The 25,273-nt window shown below is 46.3% G+C and overlaps 1 protein-coding gene across 16 annotated transcripts in view; it reads left to right on the top strand.

Annotated features, from left to right (window-relative positions):
* The window catches only part of KLC1 (kinesin light chain 1), a 59,297-nt gene that overhangs the window by 664 nt on the left and 33,360 nt on the right, over positions 1 to 25,273 (top strand). For 6 of the 16 annotated variants that reach the window (XM_060095574.1, XM_060095565.1, XM_060095573.1 and 3 more), the window contains exons 1-5: positions 9,567 to 9,637; positions 15,763 to 16,024; positions 18,143 to 18,373; positions 21,561 to 21,639; positions 22,131 to 22,356. In XM_060095574.1, coding sequence (XP_059951557.1) covers positions 15,764 to 16,024; positions 18,143 to 18,373; positions 21,561 to 21,639; positions 22,131 to 22,356 — 797 coding nt within the window. In that variant the 5' untranslated portion in view covers positions 9,567 to 9,637; position 15,763. Of the gene's footprint in view, positions 1 to 9,558; positions 9,638 to 15,762; positions 16,025 to 18,142; positions 18,374 to 21,560; positions 21,640 to 22,130; positions 22,357 to 25,273 lie in introns of those variants that run through there. The other 10 variants (XM_060095569.1, XM_060095568.1, XM_060095566.1 and 7 more) reach the window with 7 other exon arrangements.

Here is a 25,273-nt window from a genome sequence, read left to right as displayed (position 1 = left end):
GGCCCCCGCCCTCTCCCGCGGCACCGCCCAGGGCGGGCGCGCCTGTCATGCTCGCGGGCGGTCGGCGGGTCGGAAGCGTGCGGGCTGCTTCCCGAGAGTCCGGCTGGACCCCGCCTGCCTCGCGGCCCCTTTCCTCTAACGGCCAGACCCGAAACGCCTCATCCTCAGTGTTCGCCTAGGCTGGAGTTGCTCCCACTAAACTTGTAGCATTCCGGTCCTGGAATACCTACTCGGTTGTCAAATTTGATGCACCTCTTTCCTTAAAAATTTAAAATAAAACATTAAAAAAGTGAATGCCTGGTGAATTGGATGGTTTTATAACTTAAGGTTTGTAGATCCAGGCAATTTGGTGTTAGAGATTTTGTACTGTTGCTGCTTTTTACTGTTTTGTTAAACAGCACATTCAGAGTTTACATATTAAGCGTTTGTTAAGGAGAACTTGAAAAAATGATGTTCTTTAGAAGTGTGAGAGCAGAAAATTTGTGATACACCATTTAACCTGCTGTGTGAAGGGGCCGTTGGTTCTTTGAGCCTTTGCATTAGTTAAGTGCAAAGGCTTTTTTTGTAGAGCATGACTAAGCCACTGATCAGAATCATTAGCTCAGAATACGTTGGAATAGTTCAGTGAATAGTTGCATTAGAAATTGGAACAGCCTCCTTAAATCTCATATTCTTATTTAGGATGACCCTCTTTTATGGACTGGCAACAAGCCTTAGTTAAGGTGGGAAATTTGATTCATTGTTCTGTTTTCTAAGTACCTCTAAGAGTACAGTGATATTAAATACTAAAAGTTTCAGATTGTGTGGGATTATATGTGGCGGGGGAGGACCCTCTCTTAAGAGCCAGTTTCTCCAAGTCATCTAAGAATGCAGCCTCATGTTGCAGTGGAGCCTGGCAGCCCCGTTGTCACTGAGGGGCGTGGAGGACCTAGGGTGGTAACCTCACGGCAGCCTTGCAGGTTCACCTAGCTTGGCAGTGTCTTCTAACAGTGCTGTAGACAGTACATAATAAAGGAAGAAAGACATGCGTGGGAATCTCCAGCAAGGAGGAGGGAGGAAATGCCACTGGGGAGAGGCACATAGTATCCTAAATATTGCAGAGTAAGTAAAAACTCAGCTGCAGTTACTTAAATTATATATTCTTTTAAAAAATTATACCTTAAGCATGTTTCATAATGTTGAAAGATAGGTAAGTCAATGTGTAGCTTTCCATGTAGGGCTATAAACTATTTCAAAATATAATTGTACAAAAAGAAAACTAGAAGTGGAAAAGTCAGAAGTTAAATAAAGTGTAGGATTTGTATAACCTGGAAACCTAAGTGAAATATGATAATAAACCAGAACTTTATTGACAAAGAAGTGATCAGTACAAAAGTACTGATCAAAAAGTACAGGGAAGTTTTAAGTGTCAATTTCGTGGTATAGGATAAAAATGGTTAGCCTATAAAGATGTGAAAGCAAGGTCTTAAAACGTCTGTTGAGAACCAGCTGAATGGCAGGTGCTGTGCCATGTGCTGTGTCCTGGAGGAGCTCACAGTCTGGTACCACAGATTAGATTGAATGCTGTGCTGAGTGCTCTGAGGAGGTGATTCTGGCTGGGAGACGTGAAGAAAAGTGGGGTGGGACTGGGAGTGGCGGTGCTGCAGATTGGGACTGGGTGAGAATGAAGGATGAGATCAGGAAAGGTGTGTCTAGGGAGGGCGGAGCTTCTGAGTTAGGGCAGGGCTGTAGGCACAGAGGAACAGATGAATTAGAGAGGGATTGATGGGTTAGGGTGGTCCTGACTTGGGGCCTGAGTGGAGTGGGGGAAGGGTGGGGCTGTAGGCAGAAGGAGACTATAGGCAGTTTTCAAACCCAAGCCAGCTGCTGAAACCGAAGTGGGATCATGTCACTCCTCTGCTGGAGTTCTCGCCAGTGTCCTGTAAGCACCCAGCCCGTCTTTGCCCCCTTGTCTTCCGACGCTTGCCCTCATTCAAGCACGCCCAGGCGCATTCCGAGCCTGCTCTTCGGGATATCAGTGTGTCCTCACTTCCCCACACTCCTTACCACTTCTCACTATATGTACAATATTATATTTTCTTTCTTTTTTTTTTTTTTTGGCCACATTTCGAGGATTGTGGGATTTTAGTTCCCCGACCAGGGATTGAACCCAGGCCTTCGGCAGTGAGAGCTCGGAGTCCTAACCACTGGACTGCCAGGGAATTCCCTACTTAATTATTTTCTTATATAGTTTATCTGTCTCCTCCACTTAACATTCAGTCTCCACAAGGGCAGGGTGGGGATTTTTATCTGGTGTATTCAGTGTCAGTGCTTGGCACATAATGTGAAGGAATACATCTAGAGTCACTTCCTTGTCTTGGGTGACTCACTGGCAGGTGACACCCACCACGATGGGGAAAATGGGAGGAGGAGACGGTGAGTTTGGGTGAGTTTGGGTTTGGGTAGGTTAAATCCACGCTCGTGGGGCAGGCCAAGTGGATTAGTGGTCAGTTGGAGATTCAGGTCTGGAGCTCAAGACAAGATTTAGGCTGGAGATAAAGATTTGAGAGCTTCCGACACTTGCTAGAGATTGCGGAGTGGCCCTAAGGGTAGGAAAGCCCTGGGACATAGGGAAGAGGAGGAGGGCAGTGTCAAATTGGCTAAGAGGTAAGGAAAGATTTGGACAGAAAAGTCTATTGGATTTGGTTCTGGAGGGCTATTTGTGACCTTTTAAACTTTTCCTGAGAATATTGCTTTCCAAGACTGGAGGGCTAATTCAGAGATGACCTGCATTTTTTTCTCCCGAGGTATCCTTGTGTCATTCTGCCCTGTAGCCTGCTTGGTTAACATACGCTTAGATCAAAAATGAATTATGTTTTTATTTTTAACTAATTTTTGGAGGCAGATGAAAGCAATCTCAATCTATGCTTTTAAATATGCTTGGTATGTTGTTGATACTTAATAAAGCAGATATAAGTGAATATCACTAGAATAAACAATTTAAGCTAAGTGCCTGTGTAAAGTAGAAATTATTTCCTTGGTTCTAAAATATCCCAGTTACCTCAACTTTTTTTTCTTTTTTTTTTTTTTAAGGTTTTTTGTTTCTTGTTTTTTTTTTTTTTTTTTTTTTTGCAGTACGTGGGCCTCTCACTGTTGTGGCCTCTCCCATTGCGGAGCACAGGCTCCGGACGCGCAGGCTCAGCGGCCATGGCTCACGGGCCCAGCCGCTCCGTGGCATGTGGGATCTTCCCGGACTGGGGCACGAACCCGTGTCCCCTGCATCGGCAGGCGGACTCTCAACCACTGCGCCACCAGGGAAGCCCTCTTGTTTTTTTTTTGATGTGGACCATTTTTAAAGTCTTTACTGAGTTTGTTACAATATTGCTTCTGTTTTTTATGTTTTGGTTTTTTGGCCATCAGGCATGTGGGATCTTAGTTCCCTGACCAGGGATCGGACACGCACCCCCTGCATTGGAAGGCGAAGTCTTAACCACTGGACCGCCAGGGAAATACCTAACTCAACTCAAACCTTAGATTGTTCCCTGACTTCGATGGCATAATGTGGAAATTTATGCTCCAGCCTCTTTGAAGTTATTGTACTGCTACTGATAAAACTGATAATAGTGAATTTAGCACTGTACCGGGTAAAATTGGTACAGCAATCACCTCTATCCTGCTGTTGAGGAAATTGAGGATTAGAGAGGGCAAGTTATGTAAACCAGAGGTATACAGCTGGTTTAAAGCCTTCTAATTCAAGGCTTTTTGCTTGTACACTTCAAGCTTTGAACCACCTTGCTACCATGAATCACAGTAATGCTAAGCTCAGTCTTCCAGTTGCCTTCACCTGGGACGCCCTTGCCCCATTTCTTCCGTTTCAAAAGCCCAGGTGATGCAGGGTGGTCATGGTCACTCCTTGGGGTTGCTGTCTAAAGTATAGTGTTTCGGGTCACCACGTTGGTGTTGTAGTACTTGTGTCCTTCAGAGAAGCTGCCACAGGCTCCGTGGTCAGTAAAAGCTGACTGAATCTTCATTCTTATGGTGAATATGGTGGTGTGTTTTCTCTTAAATTCACTTATTCTGTCTAAAAATTATTTGTATTATTGACCAAACGGGGAAAATATGTTAATTTATATTCTTTTTAGATTGCGGTTTTAAAAAACCCCCAATTTACCATCTTAACCATTTTTAAGAGTGTAGTTCGGTAGTCTTTTTTTTTTTTAATTTTTTTTATTAGTTTCTGCTTTATAACAAAGTGAATCAGTCATACATATACATCTGTTCCCACATCCCCTCCCTCATGCATCTCCCTCCCTCCCACCCTCCCCATCCCACCCCTGCAGGCGGTCACAAAGCACCGAGCTGATCTCCCTGTGCTCTGCGGCTGCTTCCCACTATCTATCTACCTTACGTTTGGTGGTGTATATATGTCCATGCCTCTCTTTCGCTTTGTCACAGCTTACCCTTCCCCCCCCCATATCCTCAAGTCCATTCTCAAGTAGGTCTGTGTCTTTACGGTAGTCTTAAATATATTTACATTGTTGTGCAGTAGATCTCTGGAACTTTTTCATCTTCCAAAACTAAAACTCTGTATCCATTAAATAACAACTCCCTATTTCCCCCCATCCCCTTAGCCCCTGGCAACCACCATTCTACTTCCTGTTTCTATAGATTTAACTACTTTAGATACCTCATATAACTGGAGTCATACAGTATTTGTCTTTTTGTGACTGGCTAATTTTAATTAGCATAATGTCCTCAAGATTCATCCATAATTTCTATTTTTTTAAACTAAAACATCATTAAGTTCTAAAGCTTTTTTTGTGTGACATTTATGTTAATTTTCTATTTACCATATAACAAATTACTGCAAATTTAGTGGTTTAGAACAGTAATGTTTGTTATCTCACGGTTTCCTGGGTGAGGGGTTCAGGCATGGCTTGGCTGGATCCTCTGCTCAGGGCTCACGTGGCTATAGTCGTGTGTTGGGCTGCTGTTCTCTTCAGAGCTCAGGATGCTCTTGCAAGCTCTTGAGGTTGTGGCAGAATTCAGTTCTTTTGGTTGTAGGACTGATGTCCTGGTTTTCTTGCTGGCTGGCTGTCAGCTGAGGGCTGCCTCCCGTAGCTCCTAGAGGTGGCCTGCACTCCCCTACCAGCAATACTGACTGACTTCCATAACCATAGGTTCTGTCTATTCTAGAATTTCATGCAAATGAGATTAAACAATATATGTATTTTTGCATCCATCTTCTGTAACTCAGTGTAACCATTTAAAATTCAGCACATGCGGGACTTCCCTGGTGACGCGGTGGTTAAGAATCTGCCTGCCAATGCAGGGGGCACGGGTTTGATGCCTGGTCCGGGAAGATCCCACATGCCTGCAGAGCAATTAAGCCCGTGCGCCACAACTACTGAGCCTGTGCTCTAGAGCCCGTGAGCCACAACTACTGAGCCCGCATGCCACAACTACTGAAGCCTGCATGCCTAGAGCCCGTGTTCCACAACAGGAGAAGCCACTGCAATGAGACGCCCACGCACTGCAATGAAGAGTAGCCCCTGCTTACCGCAACTAGAGAAAGCCTGCGTGCAGCAACGAAGACCCAACACAGCCAAAGATAATAAATAAATAAAATAAATAAATTAAAAAAAAATTCAACACATACAATAGCATGCGTCAGTGATTTGTTCCTTTCTATTCCTGAGTACTGTTCTCTTGTGTGGCTCTACCACAGTCTAGCCATTCTCCTTTTGTTGCGCATCTGGCGTGGGGAGCATTCATTCTTGTACAGGACTGTGTGGACGTACATCTTTTTTTTTTTTTGCCTCACCCCGAGGCATGCAGAATCTTAGTTCTCCAAACAGGGATAGAACCTGTGCCCCCTTTCCCCCCCACTGCAGTGGAAGCACGGGGTCATAAACACTGGACCTCCGAGGAAGTCCCACATTTTCATTTCTTTTGCATAAATACCTAGGAGTGGAATTGTTCATAGGTTAGATGTAGGATTAACTTTTAAAGACACTGCCAGTTTTCTAAAGTGGTTGTGCATTTTACACTCCCACCAGCAGTGTGTGTGTTCAGTTGCTCCATGTCCTCTCCAGCTTTTAGTGTTGTCTGCTTCATCTTAGCGACTGCAAGGCTGTAGCATCTTGTGATGGGTTTAGTGAGCATTTCCCTGGTGACTAATGATGATGAGCACTTATTCACATACTTACTGGCCTTTTGTATACCTGCTGTTGTGAAGTGTCTGTTAAAGTCTTTTGCCCATTAAAAAAATTGGGTTGTCTTTTTGTTCTTGATTGTAGGAGTTCTTTATGTATTTGGGTACATGTCTTTTGCCATATGTTGGAAATATTTTTTCCCAATCTGGGGCTTAACTTTTTTGGCTGTGCCTTTTAATAATTAGTAGTTTTAAATTTTGATGAAGTCCACTTTATCAGTATTTTTCTTTTATGGTTCCTGCTTTCTGTTGTCTTCTCTGTTTTTATTTCTATTTTTTTATATTTATTTACTTATTTGGCTGTGCCGGGTCTTAGTTGCGGCACACCAGATCTTCATTGTGGTGTGAGGGATCTTTAGTTGCGGCACGTGGGATCTAGTTCCCTGACCAAGGATCGAACCCAGGCCCACTGCATTGGGAGCACAGAGTCTTAGCCACTGGACCACCAGGGAAGTCCCCCTCTCTGTTTTTAAATTATTAAAAATGTGTGCTCATTAAGGAAAACTCATGATACAGAAAGATGTAAAGGTGTGAGTTGCCTCTTTCTCTTTTTCCATTTCCTTTCTCCTGAGAACTCATTTAAAAATTTTTTTTAATTTCCTTTCTTTAGGAAAGAAAATTATTTCATGTATGTGTTATTGATTAGCATTTAAATACGTGAACTTAGTCTTATGGTATTATGTTAATCTGCTGACATTTTTCATTTTGAAATAAAAATGTTTTTTTTTTAAACCACATAATGAATACTTTATATTCTTTTGCCCCAGTCACCCATACCACCCTCTTATGTATTCTCTTAGTCACGTCTGATGAAGTTGTTTTTCCTTTTTGCTTGTTCAACCAAGGACTTGTAATAGAGACATCTGCATCATTTGGGCTCACTCACCCTTGTTTCAGGAAAACGCATGTTCTCCCATATTTTCATTTAGTACCCTTCCCTATAGCTTCTCATGCTTAAAATTTGTATGCGGAGAGATGGACCTGTGGTCCCACAGCAGATTAAAAGACCTCAGTGCACTCCTGGCCCTGGCCTGGAGTGCTGCTCGGGGAGAGGTAGGCACTTCACCAGCTGGTGGGGGATCTGGCCTTCTTGTAAAGTTCTTTCCACAGGTGGTGTGGTTAGGTTATCATAGAGTTAGAGGATCTCTGTACGCAGAGGTGGCCCAGTGCAAAACAGAACCACACTCAGCCTCAACTTCCTGAGCAGGGCTGTGGGGAAAAGTACCCGGAGTTCTGACTGCCTTTATTTCTAATTCTGCAAGGGCATCTACAGTAGACTCACCCAAGAGGCAAATACAAGCTTTTGTTTTATCCAGTGGTTTATAGTTTCAGGATGGAAACAAATTCAGAATAGGTACTGTAATTATGGAGTCTTAAATTTTAAAACATTTCACTTTATAGATTTTTCTGATTTTTAGACCAGCAGGATTTGTTCATTCGAGTTCATTCTTGTGACCCAAGTTTAGAAGAGGAAATAAAAGGATTAGATAAAGTTAGATTAGATCAGAGGAGATACCATGGTTCTGGCAGAAAATGATGCAGTCGGTAGTTTCCCTTGGCAGGCTCTGGAGTTGTATCTCTCGGTTGTCTCTGTCAGTTCATAGCCCAGAGATGAACTTTCTGGTCAGGAGGTACCTGATAGAGCACATCCTCCCTCGAGTAGATTATAGTGATTCTCAGTGGGTAAGGGCAGGCCATGTAGAGCTGGATAAAATATATTTATTATTATAATATGGTATTATATTTAGAAAACAAACTCACTATTGTAATACAAACCACGAAGGGGTGTGACATTTGCATTTTTATCCAAAATGTCATGATTTGAACAAGATTGAGACCCTGCAGGAGACCTTTTTGGATTTTGCTCAAATATGAACCTTAACTTTGTTATATAAACTGGGGGAGTGACATACCTCCCTGCTTACCCTCTCCTGCCCCCACCAAAACAAAAATGAACCATCCCCTGGAAATTCTCGAATTGTATTTCCCTTTGACTCTACACTGTATAATTTTTGTTCTGAAATTTCAGAACCAAAAAGTGTATATTTTTACTTCTAATATTACCATTGATTACCTTTTTAGTTGCAATAGGTAACGTATTGTGTATTTAGACATTTTTAAATACCTTGAGAAGAGCTTGAGATTTTTGTTTATCAAAAGGGGAGCATAGGATAAAAAGATTGAGAAATGAAGCTTTCTGTGACTCCTTGATAGATTAGGTCCCAAAGTGGGGTATTGTGTTTTTCTTTGATCTGTATCATTTAATTAAAAAAAATTCTGGTTGTATTTTACTGAGATATGATTCATGTATGAAAAAATTCACAGGGTTTTGCAACCATCTGATTCCAGAACATTTTCATCACCCCAAAAAGAAATCCTGTACCCGTTAGCTGTTACTCCCCATACTCCTGTCCCTTTGGCAACTACTAATCTACTTTCCGTCTCCATGGACACTTGATATAAATGGAATTGTGCAACACGTGGCCTTCTGTGTCTGGCTTCCTTCAGTCAGCGCACGGTTAGCTACGTTGTATCAGTATCTCGTTCCTTTTTATTGCCAAATAATATTCCACTGTCTAGATATACCCCACTTTGTTTATCCATTCATTAGTTGATGGACATTTGGGTTATTCCCACATTTTTAGTATTATGATTAATGCCAAAATATTTGTGTACAAGTTTTACATTTGTCCAGCATTTTATTTTTTGGACCATTCATGTGTAAGTTTTTACATAAACATGTTTTCAATTTTCTTGGGTATATACCCAGGAGTGGGATTGATGGCTCATTCATTTAATTTTTTAAGTTTTGACACTTGTATCGTTTCACCCACAACACACTGTAATCTTGGGTTCCAGGATACTGAATGTCTTAGTCCATTCAGGCTGCTCTAACAACATACCATAAACTGGGTGGCTTATAAACAACAGGAATTTATTTCTCATAGTTCTGAAGGCTAGGAAGTCCAGGGTCATGGTGACAGGAGATTCAGTGTCTGGTGAGAGCCTGCTTTTGTTTCATAGATGGTGTCTCCTTGGGGGAAAGGGTGAGGGAGGTTTCTGGGGTCTTTTTTATAAGAGCACTAATCCCATTCATGAGGGCTCCACCCTCATGGCCTTCCCAGAAGCCCTACCTCCAGATGCCATCACCTTAGGGGCTAGGTTTCAACGTATGAATTTGGGGGGGATACAGGCATTCAGATCATAGCACTGAATATTTCCCTGAATACAACTTGGGTTGTTTTCTACAGACTCGTTAGAGACTCTCTACTTACTTCTCCTCACTCCTGCCCTCTACATCAGGACCTTCCCCGTGCCTGGTGCTCATCAGGGCTTGTGTGGAGAGATGGGTCTGGCTGGCTGCCAGAGTTTCCCACTGGATCAGCTCAGATACCTCCTGGAAAAACATCTCAAATGTGATTTTCTGCTACCAATCTTTGCTAGGTAAAGACCTCCGTGTTCTTCCCTCCATCTTATTTTTCTGTGCCACTCTCTGCTGTGTTTATAGGAACTTCATTTCGCACTCAAGAACTGTCAGAATAACTCACATTTCTTTCTTGGCTGTTACTCACTCTGCATACAGATCTGCTACTTTTTTTCCCCACGTTTCTTATTATAATTTTTTTTTAAATTGTTGGCTGCGTTGGGTCTTCGTTGCTATGCACGGGCTTTCCCTAGCTGTGGCGAGCGGGGGCTACTCTTTGTTGTGGTGTGCAGGCTTCTCATTGCGGTGGCTTCTCTTGTTGCGGAGCACAGGCTCTAGGCGCGTGGGCTCAGTAGTTGCGTCACGCGGGCCCTAGAACGTGCGGGCTTCAGTAGCTGCAGTTCGTGGGCTCAGTAGTTGTGGTGTGCAAGCTTAGTAGTTGTGGTGCACGGGCTTCGTTGCTCCACGGCCTGTGGGATCTTCCCGGACCAGGGCTCGAACCTGTGTCCCCTGCACTGGCAGGCAGACTCTCAACCACTGTGCCACCAGGGAAGCCCGGTTTATGGGTTTTGGGAGGGAGACCCCTGAGCCCAGTTTTGGACTAATGGCTGATTCTAGGGCTGGGCTAGGGAGAATACAAGATGGTCCTGGAATGTCCTGTAGTGCCAGAAAGTGCTCGAAAAATAAAAGGATGGGCATGTCAGTGGGGCACAAAAGAAACGGAAAGAGCTCCCGTGGCCGGAGCGGGAACAGTCGGAGCAACAGAATAACTAGCGTGTCTGTGTCTGTTTGTTGTGCGCCTGCCAGGGCTGTGCTGGTCAGCGGAGCCGCCTGGAGGCGCACTCAGCAGCAGGGGTGGAGGGAGGCTGAGGGCTGACAGACTGGGATGGCTGACATTAGAAATCAGCGTGACCTCTGCCATAACCCTCTCAGCTCTCTACTGTGATGGGCTGCAAAATAGTGTTTCCTCAGAAAGGTAGTTTCTAGATCAAACTTTAGTAGGAGGTTTTTTTTTGGTAGCGTCCTGGGGCTTGTGGGATCTCAGTTCCCCGACCAGGGATTGAACCCAGGCCACGAGAGTGAAAGCCTAGAATCCTAACTACTAGGTCACCAGGGAACTCCCTAGCAGTTTCTTATTTTAAACATCTTTTAAAAAAAATAAATTTATTTATATTTATTAATTTATTTTTGGCTGCATTGGGTCTTCGTTGCTGCGCGCGGGCTTTCTGTAGTTGCGGTGGCTTCTCGTTGCGGAGCACAGGCTCTAGACGCGTGGGCTTCAGTAGTTGTGGCATACAGGCTCAGTAGTTGTGGCTCGCGGGCTCTAGAGCACAGGCTCAGTACTTGTGGCGCATGGGCTTCGTTGCTCCACAGCATGTGGGATCTTCCTGGACCAGGGCTTGAACCCATGTCCCCTGCACTGGCAGGCAGATTCCCAACCACTGTGCCACCAGGGAAGGCCTCTTGTTTTACATAAACTCTTACTAGTCCTTTCTTTCAGTTCTCTGCCAGTTCATTCATGGAATGCTCTGTACCTTCACCTGTATGCCTAAATTCTATTCTAGTTTCTTGTGGGTCTTTTAACCTTTAATTCTTTATACAATATGGACTTTATTTTAGTGTATAGTGAGGGTAGGAATGCATCTCCCCCCCGCCCCCCAAATAGCCAGTTGTCTTAGCGCTGTTTTTTATATAACCCACCTTTGGTTATAATGGCTTAGCTTAGAAATAAGAGAGCTATGGAGCAGTATAAATATATGTGCCATTGTGTGCTTCCCTCTGAAGAAGCAGCGTGCACAGTTGAATCCATGTGATGGTGACTTGGATGGGAGATGAAGAAACTGTCACGATTGAGGCGTGCCAGAGGAGTATGTGAGGTGTGAGCCGGGGAGATGGAAGATTTGGAGAGTCCTATGCCTGTTACACAATATTTGAAACGTTATCTTGTGGATGTGATAGTAAATGTATTTTGTGTTTATTTTAGAGGGAAGAAGTTGGCTTAGTGGGTAGAAGTTACAAGGAGGGAGATATCAACTCAGCAAAAGGAATAACTTTCTAACTAAATACTGGAACAATCTAACAAGGAACTGACTACCTTACAGAGTAGTGAGTTATAGGAAGTGTGTCTGCAGACCTTGAGCAGTCATTTATTAAGGAAGTTCCTGATTCCTTGTCTCCCGGGTGGGAGATTGCATTGATCACTGATTGGTTCCTGTGTGTCTGTCAGCCGCTGTGCTTAGTGCCCCATCTACACTCGCCCATGTTCATAAAAGCCTGGTGAGGGAGGTCTGCTAACCACTGAGACCCCAGGAGGTTTGGGGACTTCGCCCGTGCTGCGGTGATGGCTGGTGGCAGAGCCAGGCTCCGTCCTGTCCACAGCACCTGTGATCTCATTTCTCAGGAGAGCTGAGTGCCCCCCAAAAGCATTTGGATTCTCATTTTCTTTTAAGAGTAAGTTTAAAAGAAAACTGCCTTAAGCGACTCTTTTTTTGGTGTGTGTGTGTGTGTGTGTGTGTGTGTGTGTGTGTGTGTGTGTGTGTGTGTGTGTGTGTGTGTGTGTGTGTGTGTGTGTGTGTGTACGCACGCATGCATCCAGATAACATTTGTATTCATCACTCTTGTGTATGGTTAAAGCCATTACAAGAGTCTGTGAGCACACAGTGCCCTGGGGCCAGTTTTGCTACATATTCCTTAAGGAATTAAAATTGGGTTTCTGTAAATGTGTTTACTTAGTTGAGGCATTCCCTCAATTAAAGTGGTAAGTCTTTCTCATTTTGTTTTCTTTTTTGGTTTTCGTACTTTTGTATAAACACCGTCCCCCTTTCTCGTTTATGCCAACAAAAGTGCCCTCTCTTCCCTTTTCAGCCACTCTGTAACCTGTAGAGGCGTGACACTGGCCATCTTTATAGCTGCACAGAACTTAACCTGCAGAGCTGTGACTTACTGCCCATTCATGCCCCAAGAGCCTTGGTTTTCCGGAGGTGGTTTGAGCAGTGAAGTCGTTGCCGTTTATTACTAGGTCTACAGACTCTCCTCTGCGTCCCTTTGGGTTTAACACTGCTGGGAAAGACCGAGAAGTTGCTGGCGAGGTGTTTGGCCTTCTGAGCAGAGGCGTCGAACCCTGGGCCAGCCGAGGTCTGGGAAGTGCGTGCCGTGGGTCTTGATGGGCGGCTCCGTGGCACGGCCACCGACGCCCCCCTCCCTCTCCTGACGGCTGCTGTGGCTGCCTCACCCCGGCTCTTGCCTTCAGAACGCAGGCGTGCTGGGGCCTCACGCCTGTGCGTCTCGCGTCTTATCACGGGGAGCGTGCCTGGCTCGCAGCGACCTGCAGCCCCGTGCAGCTGCTCACAGGCAGCGGGAGCGTGCACACCCCTGCCTTGCGCGTTGCCAGCAGTGCCCCGCGCTTCGTCTAGAGAAGATGGGCCATTTGCTAAGAATGGCTCTCCTGGGGGTGGCGGTCGCGGGTCGTTGCTTCCGAGTAGCTGGCCTCCCCTCCCCAGGGGGACTGCCGCTGCCCCCTCACCCCCATGCTCCCACCGTGAGTCCTGTCACCTGTAAAGCGTCTTTAGCTCTGGGTGGATGTGTTCATTTACTTGTCTTCTTACCTGCATGTCCCTGAGGGTGAGGCCCTTGTCACCCTGTGTAAGCCAGGGCCTCGCTCAGAGTCTGTTGTAGTAAAACACTTTTATGGTCTAGGTTGGGGAAGAAGAGAATAAACGTTGTTGCATCGATAGGAAATAATACATAAATGTGTTGCTGCCAAAAGTGGAGAAGGAGTTCTTCATATTGGGTTTTTTTTCTTTCTCTAGGGACACCAGTTCTGGGAAGTGAAGCGTAGGCAGTGCTCAGATCCACACCTTAACCTAGTGGTATTGAGTCCTGTTCATTGGAAGCTGGTTCTAAAATGTTTCCTTCATTCATTCAGCAAACATATATTGAGCGTTTACTGTGTGACAGGCTGGGAATATAGTGCTGAGCAAGACAAATGAGGTCCCTGCTCTCCTGGAGTTTGCAGTGCAGTCGGAGAGCTATGAGATAAATAAGTATGTAACAAATCTAATAATACTGCACGGTCAGGTAGAGGAGTCACCTCTGTTCTTTTGTTGTTTTCTGGGCTCTTTGTGTTACGGAGGTGGATTTCTGAATAGTCCTACAGACAGCTTCTAAATTTCCAAAGTTTAGTCTTTGTGTTATGCAAAAAAATCAGTTTTCTAGTGTGAAACTGGGGGTACAAGGACAGATGTGACCCTGTTATCAGCTGCTTGCAGCCTTCACTCCCAAATCCTGGTGCTACTTCCCCTGAGTTCCCTGGTGGTCTAGTGGTTAGGATTCGGCGTTTCCACTGCCGTGGCCCAGGTTCAACCACTGGTCGGGGAACTAAGATCCCACAAGCCACGCAGCATGCCCCCCCCCCAAAAAAAAAAAACCAACCACTGCTTTCCTTCCCCCAGCATCTATCAGTCCATCCATTCACCAGATGGTCTGTGAGGGCCAGGAACTGTCCTACGTAGTGTGCATTCACTGTGGGTATAAGGTAAAGTCTTGCCTTTTAAATAGAACTGATATTTAAGGGAATATAAGATAATATGTGAAAACGAAGATTTTGGGTGGTCGTAAGTGCTCTGATGGAAATCACTCTCAGGTGATTTAATATGATTTCCGTCCCTATCACTCTCCTGAACAGGCTTTCCTAATGATCACTGTTTGTGGCCTTAAAAAAAAAAATTATGGGATTTAAAAACAGACATGAAACTATAGAGAGGGTAGTAAAAAGAACTATTGCTTTGTATTAGCCATCATCACCATTTTGCCGATGTTGTTTTATGTGCCCCTTTCCCCTTTCCTTTACCTTCTCACTGTAGTAGTTTAAAACCAGTCCCAGACACCATATGATTTCGTGCTGGTGGCCTCTTGGCTACTCTGACCCAGTAGGCATGCTCAGCCCTCACTCTCCTGGAGTCTTTTTTTTTTTTTTAATATGTTTTTAAAAATTAATTAATCTATGGCTGCCTTGGGTCTTTGTTGCTGCGTGCGGGCTTTCTCTAGTTGCAGCGAGCGGGGGCTACTCTTCATTGTGGTGCGGGGGCTTCTCATTGCGGTGGCTTCTCTTGTTGTGGAACATGGGCTCTAGGTGCGTGGGCTTCAGAAGTTGTGGCACGCGGGCTCAGTAGTTGTTCTGCGGCATGTGGGATCTTCCCGGACCAGGGCTCAAACCTGTGTCCCCTGTATCAGCAGGCGGATTCTTAATCACTGCGCCACCAGGGAAGCCCCCTCCTGGAGTCTTTACAGCACTGGTCATCCTGCTGTGTCACTCTTGTGTCACCAGGCTTCAGTCAGGTGTGGTTCTCCTGCTGCTCTGATTGTTCCCATGCTCCTTTGCTGGTTTCTCCTTTTCCAGCTGTGACCCCTTCTCAAGGCTTTGTCTGGTAAATATGTGACCGAGAATTTACTATCCCTTCTGCATTTCATTAAGGAAAAAAAACCTTGCAAACATTTAGAGAAGATTTTGTTCGTGGAGGCTATGTGTTTTATTTATTTTAAAATTTTATTTTATTTATTTCATTTTTGGCTGCATTGGGTCTTTGTTGCTGCATGCGGGCTTTTCTCTAGTTGTGGAGAGTGGGGTCTACTCTTTGTTGTGGTGCGCGGGCTTCTCATTGTGGTGGCTTCTCTTGTTGCGGAGCACGGGCTCTAGGCGTGCGGGCTTCAGTAGCTGTGGCACATGGGCTAAGTTGTTCGGCGGCATGTGGGATCTTCCCGGACCAGGGCTCGAACCCATGTCCCCTGAATTAGCAGGCGGATTCGTAACCGCTGTGCCACGAGGAAGCCCTGCTGTGTGTTTTAGAAATGCCATTTGGATGTTTTGCTGCTTTTCATCTTTGGCATTAATTTCAGTTACTGTCATTCCTTCCGTAAAAAAGAAAATTCAGACATAAGCCAGAAAAGTAATTAATTTGATCTGCAAAGGAAAAACAGAAACAGTACAGAATGTAGTACTTCCAGGTAATAAATCACAATACACATATTTATTATTCACCTATAAAAATGTTAATTCAAAAGTCTTCACACATGTATCTCGTTAAAGCTGTAACATAAATTAAGCCTCTAATGAGATGTCTATCTTTTTTTTCTTTTTCCATCCTAGAATGTATGACAACATGTCCACAATGGTGTACATAAAGGAAGACAAGTTGGAGAAGCTGACACAGGATGAAATTATTTCTAAGACAAAGCAAGTAATTCAGGGCCTGGAGGCTCTGAAGAATGAGCACAATTCCATTTTACAAAGTTTACTGGAGACACTGAAGTGTTTGAAGAAAGATGACGAAAGTAATCTGGTGGAAGAGAAATCAAACATGATCCGAAAGTCACTGGAAATGTTGGAGCTTGGCCTGAGTGAGGCACAGGTATAAGTCTCAGATATGAACATGAAGCTGACAGTCTGGAAAAGTGGAGATTTTGTTTGACATATGAGGTTTAACTAAACTAGAGGGCAGATACTTACAGAATAATAGAAATCAGCTTATATGTGGGTTATGTATGTTACACAAATGATGATTTGGGCATGTCTAAATTTTAAAAAGTAGAGCGAAAATAGAGGTAACTCTGTGTCAGTTAGGATTTGATTTGGCTGCATATATCAAAAAACAAAAACAGTGGCTTAAATATCAGTCATATGTAAAAGCACATACTGAGGTGCGCTGTCCCAGATGGGTACTATAGCTACTATAGTAGCTGTAACCATACTATATAGTTATAGCTACTATAATAGCTGTAAGCATACTATAACAACTATAGTATGGTTGTCAGGGGTACCCAGGCCCCTGCCACCTGCTGCACTACACCCCAGTCAGCCTATCTCGTGGGCTAAGGCAGAGTCCCAGCTGCAGCCACGTGACCCCACCCCAGGTCTGCGAGGGGGCAGGAAGGGTGTGCCTCCTCCCGTTAACTCCTTGAAGTGTGCCTGGCACTCTGCTTACACCTCATTGGCCAGAACTGGGTTCTGTGGGCACACCTAGTCGTGAGGCACACTGGGGAATGTTGTCTTGCCCCTTAGAGTTCCAGGTTCTTAAGCCTGAGGAAGAAGGGTGAATGTTGGCCAACAGCTCATAGTCTCTGCAGTACCCCAAGACAAGATTGTCTTATGCACTTGACTAAACCTTTGTTTCTATCCTGCTAGACATAGAGATGAAAAAATTGGAAACATTTAGGTGTGCCCCCCGCCCCCCCCGCCATAACTTTCAGCTTTGCCAACATATTTTAGGTAGAATCAAATACACTAAAAATTGGCTTTTTTTTTTTTTTTTTTTGCGGTGCGCGGGCCTCTCACTGTTGCGGCCTCTCCCGTTGCGGGGCACAGGCTCCGGACGCGCAGGCTCAGCGGCCATGGCTCATGGGCCCAGCCGTTCCGTGGCATGTGGGATCTTCCCGGACTGGGGCACGAACCCATGTCCCCTGCATCGGCAGGCGGACTCCCAACCACTGCGCCACCAGGGAAGCCCTGGCTTCTTCTTTCTTAGCTTTCGTCTTGTACAGCGAATGAATGAGGCAGAAGTGGGGCTGCTGCGTTACCGGTTCCTGCTTTCACAGAGGAAATCATTCCGGACCAAAGTGACGGCCATACCCTGACTTTAGAATTCTTCATCCTAAGCATGTTACAGATTCTAATTGTAGGACTTTGGTTATTGTGAGTCTCTTATTTTGCAAGTTGTGTTGAAAAGCGATATAGGGGTGAACCTCCTTTTTTAGTTTGGCAGATATTGGGGTTAAAAGAAGAAGGAGGAAAGAGCCCCCACCTTCTAGAGTTGCAGGTTTTAGACCTAGGAGGATAATAAAGAGGGAGGGGCAGGTGCACGGTCTGCAGAGAGAACAGACCAAAGCCGGCTTTCCTCCCCAACTCTTTCAGCCCTTATCCTCCCAGGCAGGCCCGTCCCTGAGACCCATCAGTGCACCCCAGGCAGAGCCCAGTAGGGACCTCCGCTTATGAGTGTGTCAGGGCGTCCTGACTCTTGGTGCTGGCCACACCACAGAGCCTTCGTCCCTTCCCCTGCAGTGGCGAAGAAGTCTTGTCTGTGTGCCCCGCCCCAGCTCCACCACCAGCCCCTCATAGAGTGACCTGCGCTCTGAACACGTGTGCAGGTGTGTGCATGTGCTCTCACCCGTGGCAAAGGGTCTCTGAGAAATTCTGTTGGTGCCATCTAGATAAAAAGTAAAAAAACGCAGCCTTATCAGTTCAGTAGCTGCCTGTCCATTGCTAGTCCATTCGAGATGCTTTCTAAACAGAAAAAAAGTGCATTTCTCATAGGTGTTCTGAGCATGTGATATTCTTGATCATGCCCTGAATGTAGCCTGTGACTAAAGAAAGGGTGGAAATAGAAGTAAATGGCAAATTGTACTTGTATGTAGTTTGGAGCACGTGTCTGCAGGTGTCAGCTGGAGCTACAACCCCAGGACACTTGCGGAGACGGGAGGTGGCGTTTGTTGGGCTGAGTACTGCAGTGCTGTCAGCGTTTCTGTCTGTCTAGGTTATGATGGCTCTGTCAAATCACCTGAATGCCGTCGAGTCGGAGAAGCAGAAGCTGCGTGCACAGGTTCGTCGTCTGTGCCAGGAGAATCAGTGGCTGCGGGATGAATTGGCCAACACGCAGCAGAAATTGCAGAAGAGTGAGCAGTCTGTGGCTCAACTGGAGGAAGAAAAGAAGCATCTGGAATTCATGAATCAGCTAAAAAAATACGATGATGACATTTCTCCATCAGTAAGTGGTCCTGCAGGAATGGCGTATTGACAATTACCATGTTATTGTCGGTAGATTGTTTCAGTCAAGCCGGCAGTGTTTTCCTGTCCCCTCCAGCGACTGTGTTTAAACAAGACCAAGGATTAAGGGTCTTGGGACTGAGTCCCTGGGCAAGTCATATAAGTTCTCTCTGGAGTAGTTTTTTCGTATGTGTTTTTTTGAACGATGGTCAGAAAATGTAAAAATACTTGGTAAATATAAAATATATGCAGAGAGGTGCCGTTGCCTTCAACGAGGTCTGTCGCAGCTTGAGATCTCCTGAGCATCCTCACCCTTAGCGGTCTGGCTTCCATGCCCATCCCGCTGCTGGAATGCTTTTCCTTTAACAGTGCCCTGATCCAGTCGCCTGAATCCAGACTCGGGACTACCTCTGTAGTTTGTGGTGGATCTTCACTTTCTCTTTGCAAGCCTCTGCCCTGCTCCCAGGACACCATTGGTTCTCCTGCGCCCTCGCTCACGCCTCCTTCTTGGCCTCCTGCGGTTCCTGAATGTTAGGGTTCCCCAAGGATCTTCTGTTGGCTCTCTCTGGATGTTCATCCCAATCTCGATTACTGTTTTTCGTTTTCTGTTTATTTCTGATTCAGTTAACTTTTTTTTTAAAGTAACCTTCTTTATTTTGGAATAATTTTAGATTCACAGAAAAGTCGGAGGTGGGGCCTCTGGGAGGTAGTGTGGATTAGATGCGGTCATGAGGATGGGACCACCATGACGACGTTAGTTACACAAAGAACAAGAGACCCTAGGTCTCTTGACGTGATACTGTAAAGAGAACTCCCACATGCCCTTCACCCAGGTTCCCCTAGTGTTAACATCTTGTATTGCCGTATAACGTGTCTGAGTTAGCTTGGGGCACTGTCTGTCTCCAGAATACCGTAGGCTGCATGGCTTAAACAATAGACACTTAATTTCTCCTGGTTCTGGAAGCTGCAAGTCTGAGATGAGGGTGACAGCTAGGTCGGTTTCTTGGTGAGGGCCTTCTTCCTGTTGTGTCTTCATGTGGCCTCCTTGGTGCATTTATGCAAAGAGAGAGAGAGAGGACTAGGGTCTCTTCCTCTTTGTGCAACTAATGTCGTCATGGTGGCCCCATCCTCATGACCGCATCTAATCCACGCTACCTCCCAGAGGCCCCACCTCCAGATATCATCACACTGACCATTAGGGCTTCAACATAGGGATTTGGGGGTGGGGAGGACAAACATTCAGTCCCTAGCAGTACGTTTGTTAAAAGTAAGAAATTAATGTTGCTACATTACTATTAATGAAATTACAGCCTTTCTTTGCATTTCACCAGTCCTTCCATTAGTGTCCCTTTTCTGCTCTAGAATCCAATCCAGGATTTCACATGGTATTTTGAGCTAACGTTTTTTTAATGCCTGCATAGTTCTAGGCATGTTCACTACATAATCTGTATACCATTGAGTTCCACATTTGTGTCTCCAGTCTGAGCCCTCATCCTAAGACTGTAGGAACGGTTTTGTGTATTGTACCAGCAGACCTACACTTGCCCTGTGTCTTAGCTTGGGCTACCATAACCAAATACCATAGACTAGGTGGCTTAAACAGCAGATCATTTACTTTCTGGAGGCTGGAAGTCAGATATCAGGGTGCCAGCATGGCTGGTTTCTGGTGAGGACCCTTTTCCCAGCTTGCAGACAGCTGTCCTCTTACTATGTTTGCACATGGCAGGGTGTGGGTGTGGGGGAGGGAGAGCTAGCTCTCTGATGTCTCTTCTTATTATTAGGGCACTAATCCCATCGTGAGGGCCTCACCCTCGTGATTTTATCTAACCTAATTTCCTCCAAATACCATCACACTGGGGGTTAGGGCTTCAACATGATTTTGGGCACAATTAGTCCATAGCACCCTGTTTTATGAGGCATACTGTATTTCTCCCTTGCATCTCTAGGTCAGGAGCAACTGAATGTTTTGATTTAAAAGACATAACTCCTGTAGGTTGCTGTGGAAATAAGAATAGAGAAGTTGATTCACCTGGAAAACTGGATAACATTGAGCAGGGGAAAGCTGGTCTCATAGAATCAGAGACATTTAAAACTTTTTATTTGGAAAACATGTCTAGCTTGGAGAAGAGATACAATGAGCTAACCCTGCGTCCCCTTTTAGGGGGTTTGCATGATAATTTTTCTGCCCCGTTCCTCCTACCGCTGCTGGTGCATTTCCTTAGCATGAGGAGTTCTCCTGTGGGGCCCTGGGCCGGGGTCAGATTCAGGAGACTGAACACAGGCGAAGTGCTTCCTCTCTCCTCTGCAGCCCAGGTTCCATTTTTGCTGATTATCTCAGCAGAGTCCTCGATGACGTTTTTCACTCATTCCAGGATCCAGTTCAGGACCACACGTTGGACATAGTGGTCACGTCCCTTTAGTTATCTTTCATCTGGAACAGGTCCTTTCACAGAAAGAAGAAAGCCTGTCTTTGTCTTTCATGACATTGGTATTCTTGAAGAATACAGGCCAGTTGCTTCATAGATTGTTCCTCAGGTTGGGTTTGTCTGGTGTTTCCTCATGAGTGTGTTTGGATTGTGTGTCCCAGATGGGAATGTTATAAAAGTGACGTGTGCCTCTCAGGTCCCTTCCAGAGGCAGATGGTGTCCGTCTGCGCCAGGGCGGTGCTGAGTTCTCACCTGGTCAAGCTGCTGTCTTTTCTCTCCATCGTGTGGTCACTCTTTTTACCTGAGGGCTCATCTGTGGGGGACACGAGTCATAGGCTGTCACACTGCTCTTAGGGGTCCTGTGGTGGAGATACTGGGTGGGGAGGGGAGTGTCCAGCCTGCCAGTTCTGCAGTGTTCATAGATTTGCCATTTTAATCATTTGGTTTCCAAATAAAATTTATTTCAAGGGCTTCCCTGCTCTTTGAACTTCTGTAGGACACGGGTGACGACTAAGGCACAGAGATGCCATCGTGATCTGTTCTGCCACTCCTGCCCGGACAAGTACTTTGAGTTCAGTCTAGCAGGCTTTTTATTACTCTTTACTAAACTGATGGATAGACCAAATTGTGGCTAGTCCTATATTTGATCTGAAAAACAAACCATCTTTTCTATTTTTAGTTTAAATGAAATTAGTACCAAAGATTTCCAGTGCAGAATTTCTAGTATTTGTAGGACTGATATTGTCCTGGTTGGTCTTATAGGAGGACAAAGACACCGATTCCACCAAAGAACCTCTGGATGACCTCTTCCCAAATGATGATGATGACCCCGGTCAAGGAAGTAAGTTGGGAGTGGTGGTTAAATGGCAGCATGCAGACGGAGGTGGCGGGTCCTCGTGGGGTGTATTGCTGTCATTAGCAGGCGGTGGCGTGCCTGCAGCCTGCCTCACAGGAGCCCTTGCACACTTGGGCTGCCTCGTGGTTCCCCAGAGAATTGCGAGTCATTTGCTCGCTGGGATCGAGTAACGTGCCGAGCCAGCCCTCGTGAACGGGCACGCACCAGCAGTTCCCACGCGACCTGTGGATTCTCACAGAGTGGAAGGGCAAAGGAGTCTTCCTGGGGCCAAGAGCAGTCTCACCACACTGTTGGGGCGCGTGCGGCAGCCCCGACAAGTTGCTGGCGTTGCCTCGCCTGCGCGGGGAACGCTGGACAGATTTGGTACAGTGGGGACCACGTGCTGAGCTGGACCAGAGCCAGAGCAGGGAGTGCTAATCAGCTGGTGTCATCGGGTGACTTTCTCTGTCGCCTGAAGTGAGCCCTTCTCTGTGCAGTGCAGCAGCAGCAGAGCAGCGCCGCGGCGGCCGCCCAGCAGGGTGGCTACGAGATCCCCGCGCGGCTGCGCACCCTGCACAACCTGGTCATCCAGTACGCCTCGCAGGGGCGCTACGAGGTCGCCGTGCCCCTCTGCAAGCAGGCCCTGGAGGACCTGGAGAAGACCTCTGGCCATGACCACCCGGATGTGGCCACCATGCTGAACATCTTGGCCTTGGTGTACAGGCTAGTAGTCCTCACTTTATTCTCTTTATTTTACCTAGAGACAACATTTTTAATGAGCTTGCCCTAAAAATACATTTCTGTAAACTGTTATGAGCTACTTTTCCAGCCTTATCATCCATTTGTCTTTAGACAGCCAGGGGTTAAGTTCAAACATTTAGCAAGCTGTCTGGCAAGAGTGTGACCCTGAAGAACGGACGCTGCCTGGGGCTCCCAGGCAGCCTTCCGGGACTAGCCCACAGCACCCTTTGCTCTGGTCAAGCTAAGCTCTTTTGATTTTTTTCCCCACAATACTTGGTATACCAGGCTCCTTCTGCCCACCCTGCCTGCCCGTATCCCCTGGCTTTCTGAGGCCTTGTCAGCTCTCTCCTTCCTGAATGCAGGGCTCCACGTGCCCCTTCCCAAGTTGTGCCCCATAACCCTGTCCCTGCCTCTCTTGCAGCACTTGCCCTGTACTTGGCCTCCGGGTGATTTGAATTTTGTCATCTCTTCTCCCGGGATCCTGGCTCCTTGAAGTTGAGGACCAGGTTGTCTTCTTGTCTCCACCTTGAGTCACTTGAACATGTTTGCTAACTCAGAAGCCTTTGGTGAACTTCCTGAATGGAATTAAATTGTTTGCTTAGGCACTGACTGGGCAGTGGTACGTGGGAGCCCTTTGTCTGCTTCTGTCTTTTAGCCGAATTGACCTGAAGTCGAGCAGGTCGGGGTGTTACTCACATGCAGGACTGGTTTGCTGTGGCCACTCCAGTGTGGTGGGTTTCAGTGAACTGCTCCATTTTTCTTCATTGGTTTGGTTGTTTCAGTTTAGCCAACAGTTTTGATCCAGACGTATGTAAGACTTTGGGCTGGTTCCTGTGAGACCCTAAAGATGAATACATAATACCTGTTCTCAGGGAGAAACCAGAACGTGGAATTTGAAGTCAGGAGAGTTCAGTTTGTATCTCTGCTAAGTGGCCCCTAGACAGAGGATGTTGTCCAGAGCCCTTAGCTTTTCTGAGCCTCTGAAGGGTTGCAGGGGATGTGAGACATGGTGTTACCTGGCACTGTGAAGTAGTCAAACAGCATCATCTAAACCTGTTTCTAAAGGAACTGAGAAGCTTGTTTATAGAGAATAGGCTGGCTATGTTCATATGTAATTATAGAAGCAGGGAGACTGTTGTTAGTAAAATAACACAGAAGCGGGAATTCCCTGGCGGTCCAGGAGTTAGGACTCTGCGCTTTCACTGCTGGGGCCAGGGTTCAATCCGTGGTTGGGGAACTGATCCCATAAGCCGCTTGGTATGGCCAATAAAGAAAGAAAGTAACCCAGAAGTGTTCATGGAACAGAAAGATGCCTTCCAGCTGAGAGGATTAGGGAAGGCCTAATGGAGGGGTGTGAGCGCTGCGGCCTTGAAGGGTGTGTGTGGGGCAGGCTCCTGCGTCCTGTTTGGCAGTAGTAAGGGATGGGGCTGGAAGGGCTGGGCGCTCTGCAGGTGCCGGGCTTAGAAGAGTGGCTGTGGGGAGCGCACAGGACCTGAGGGGGCTGGAGCCTGGAGGCAGGGCAGCCAGCCGGCAGCAGCTTGGGGCTGGCAGGGATGGAGCTGGGAACCTGAGCAGGGACGGGGAAAGGAGAGGGAGGGCTCCATGAAGAGAAGAGGAGTAAACTGTCCGGAGACGGGGGTGATCACCTTCAAGAGCACAGGAAGGAAACTGAGCACTGCCACGCCACTGTTGCGGCTCCACGCCACTGCTGCGGCTCCGCGCCACTGCTGCGGCTCGGCTTCCAAAGCAGCATAGCCTTTTCCATGCTGCACAGCACTCTGTTTTACAGGTAGTCCTGACATTTTTTGACAGGTTTCCTGCTGATGGACATTTAGGTTTGCAGATTTTTACTGTTACGCATTATTGTAAGAATTCCCTAGTCACAGGTATTTGCATTTAAAATCTTGGTAGATTATGCTAAATTTCATTCCAGAAAGGTCTTTAAAAAATTTACATGCCTACGAAGAGCATGAGAGTTTCTGGCTGATGTTAGATATTTTTATTGTAAATGAGTTAAATACAAAATGTGTGTAGAATGCCACTGGAATTTGTTGTACTTAGGGTGCGTGGTCACACAGATGTCATTGTACTGGGTGCTGGGAATTCGGTGGCCTCTCCTCAGTCTTGTGTTTTTCCTTCACACTATAGTGTGAGAGTTTACTCATGTCAGCAGAACATTTGAAAAAAGTTAGCAGCTACGTATATATTCATATTCAATATTGTGTCCTAGAGCTGTACCATAACTCTATTTCAACATTTTTCTATTAAGGGACATTTAATTTTAAGCTTTTTGCGGGGGGGGCATTAATTTACTGATGAGCATCTTTTGCTCAAGTTTTTTTTTTTTTTTTTTTTTTTTTTGCGGTACGCGGGCCTCTCACTGCTGTGGCCTCTCCCGTTGCGGAGCACAGGCTCCGGACGCACAGGCTCAGCGGCCATGGCTCACGGGCCCAGCCGCTCCGCGGCATGCGGGATCCTCCCAGACTGGGTCACGAACCCGTGTCCCCTGCATCGGCAGGCGGACTCTCAACCACTGTGCCACCAGGGAAGCCCATTTTGCTCAAGTTTTGCTCAGGATTTTGTATTGTTTTAGTGTCAATTTCTAAAGTGGGTTAGAGTATAAACATGATACGCGGGCTTCCCTGGTGGCGCAGTGGTTGACAATCCGCCTGCCAATGCAGGGGACACGGGTCCGATCCCTGGTCTGAGAAGATCCCACATGCAGCAGAGCAACTAAGCCCGTGCGCCACAACTACTGAGCCTGTGCTCTAGAGTCTGTGAGCCGCAACTATTGAGCCCACATGCCACAACTACTGAGCCCACGTGCCACAACTACTGAAGCCTGCGCACCTAGAGCCCGTGCTCTGCAGCAAGAGAAGCCACCGCAACAAAGAGTAGC

Source organism: Mesoplodon densirostris, chromosome 4 (assembly GCF_025265405.1).
Source record: "Mesoplodon densirostris isolate mMesDen1 chromosome 4, mMesDen1 primary haplotype, whole genome shotgun sequence".
In the NCBI taxonomy this organism is placed as follows: Eukaryota; Metazoa; Chordata; class Mammalia; order Artiodactyla; family Ziphiidae; genus Mesoplodon; species Mesoplodon densirostris.
The sequence above is the reverse complement of the archived record's forward strand: the minus strand, read 5'-3'. Positions and strand labels throughout refer to the sequence as shown.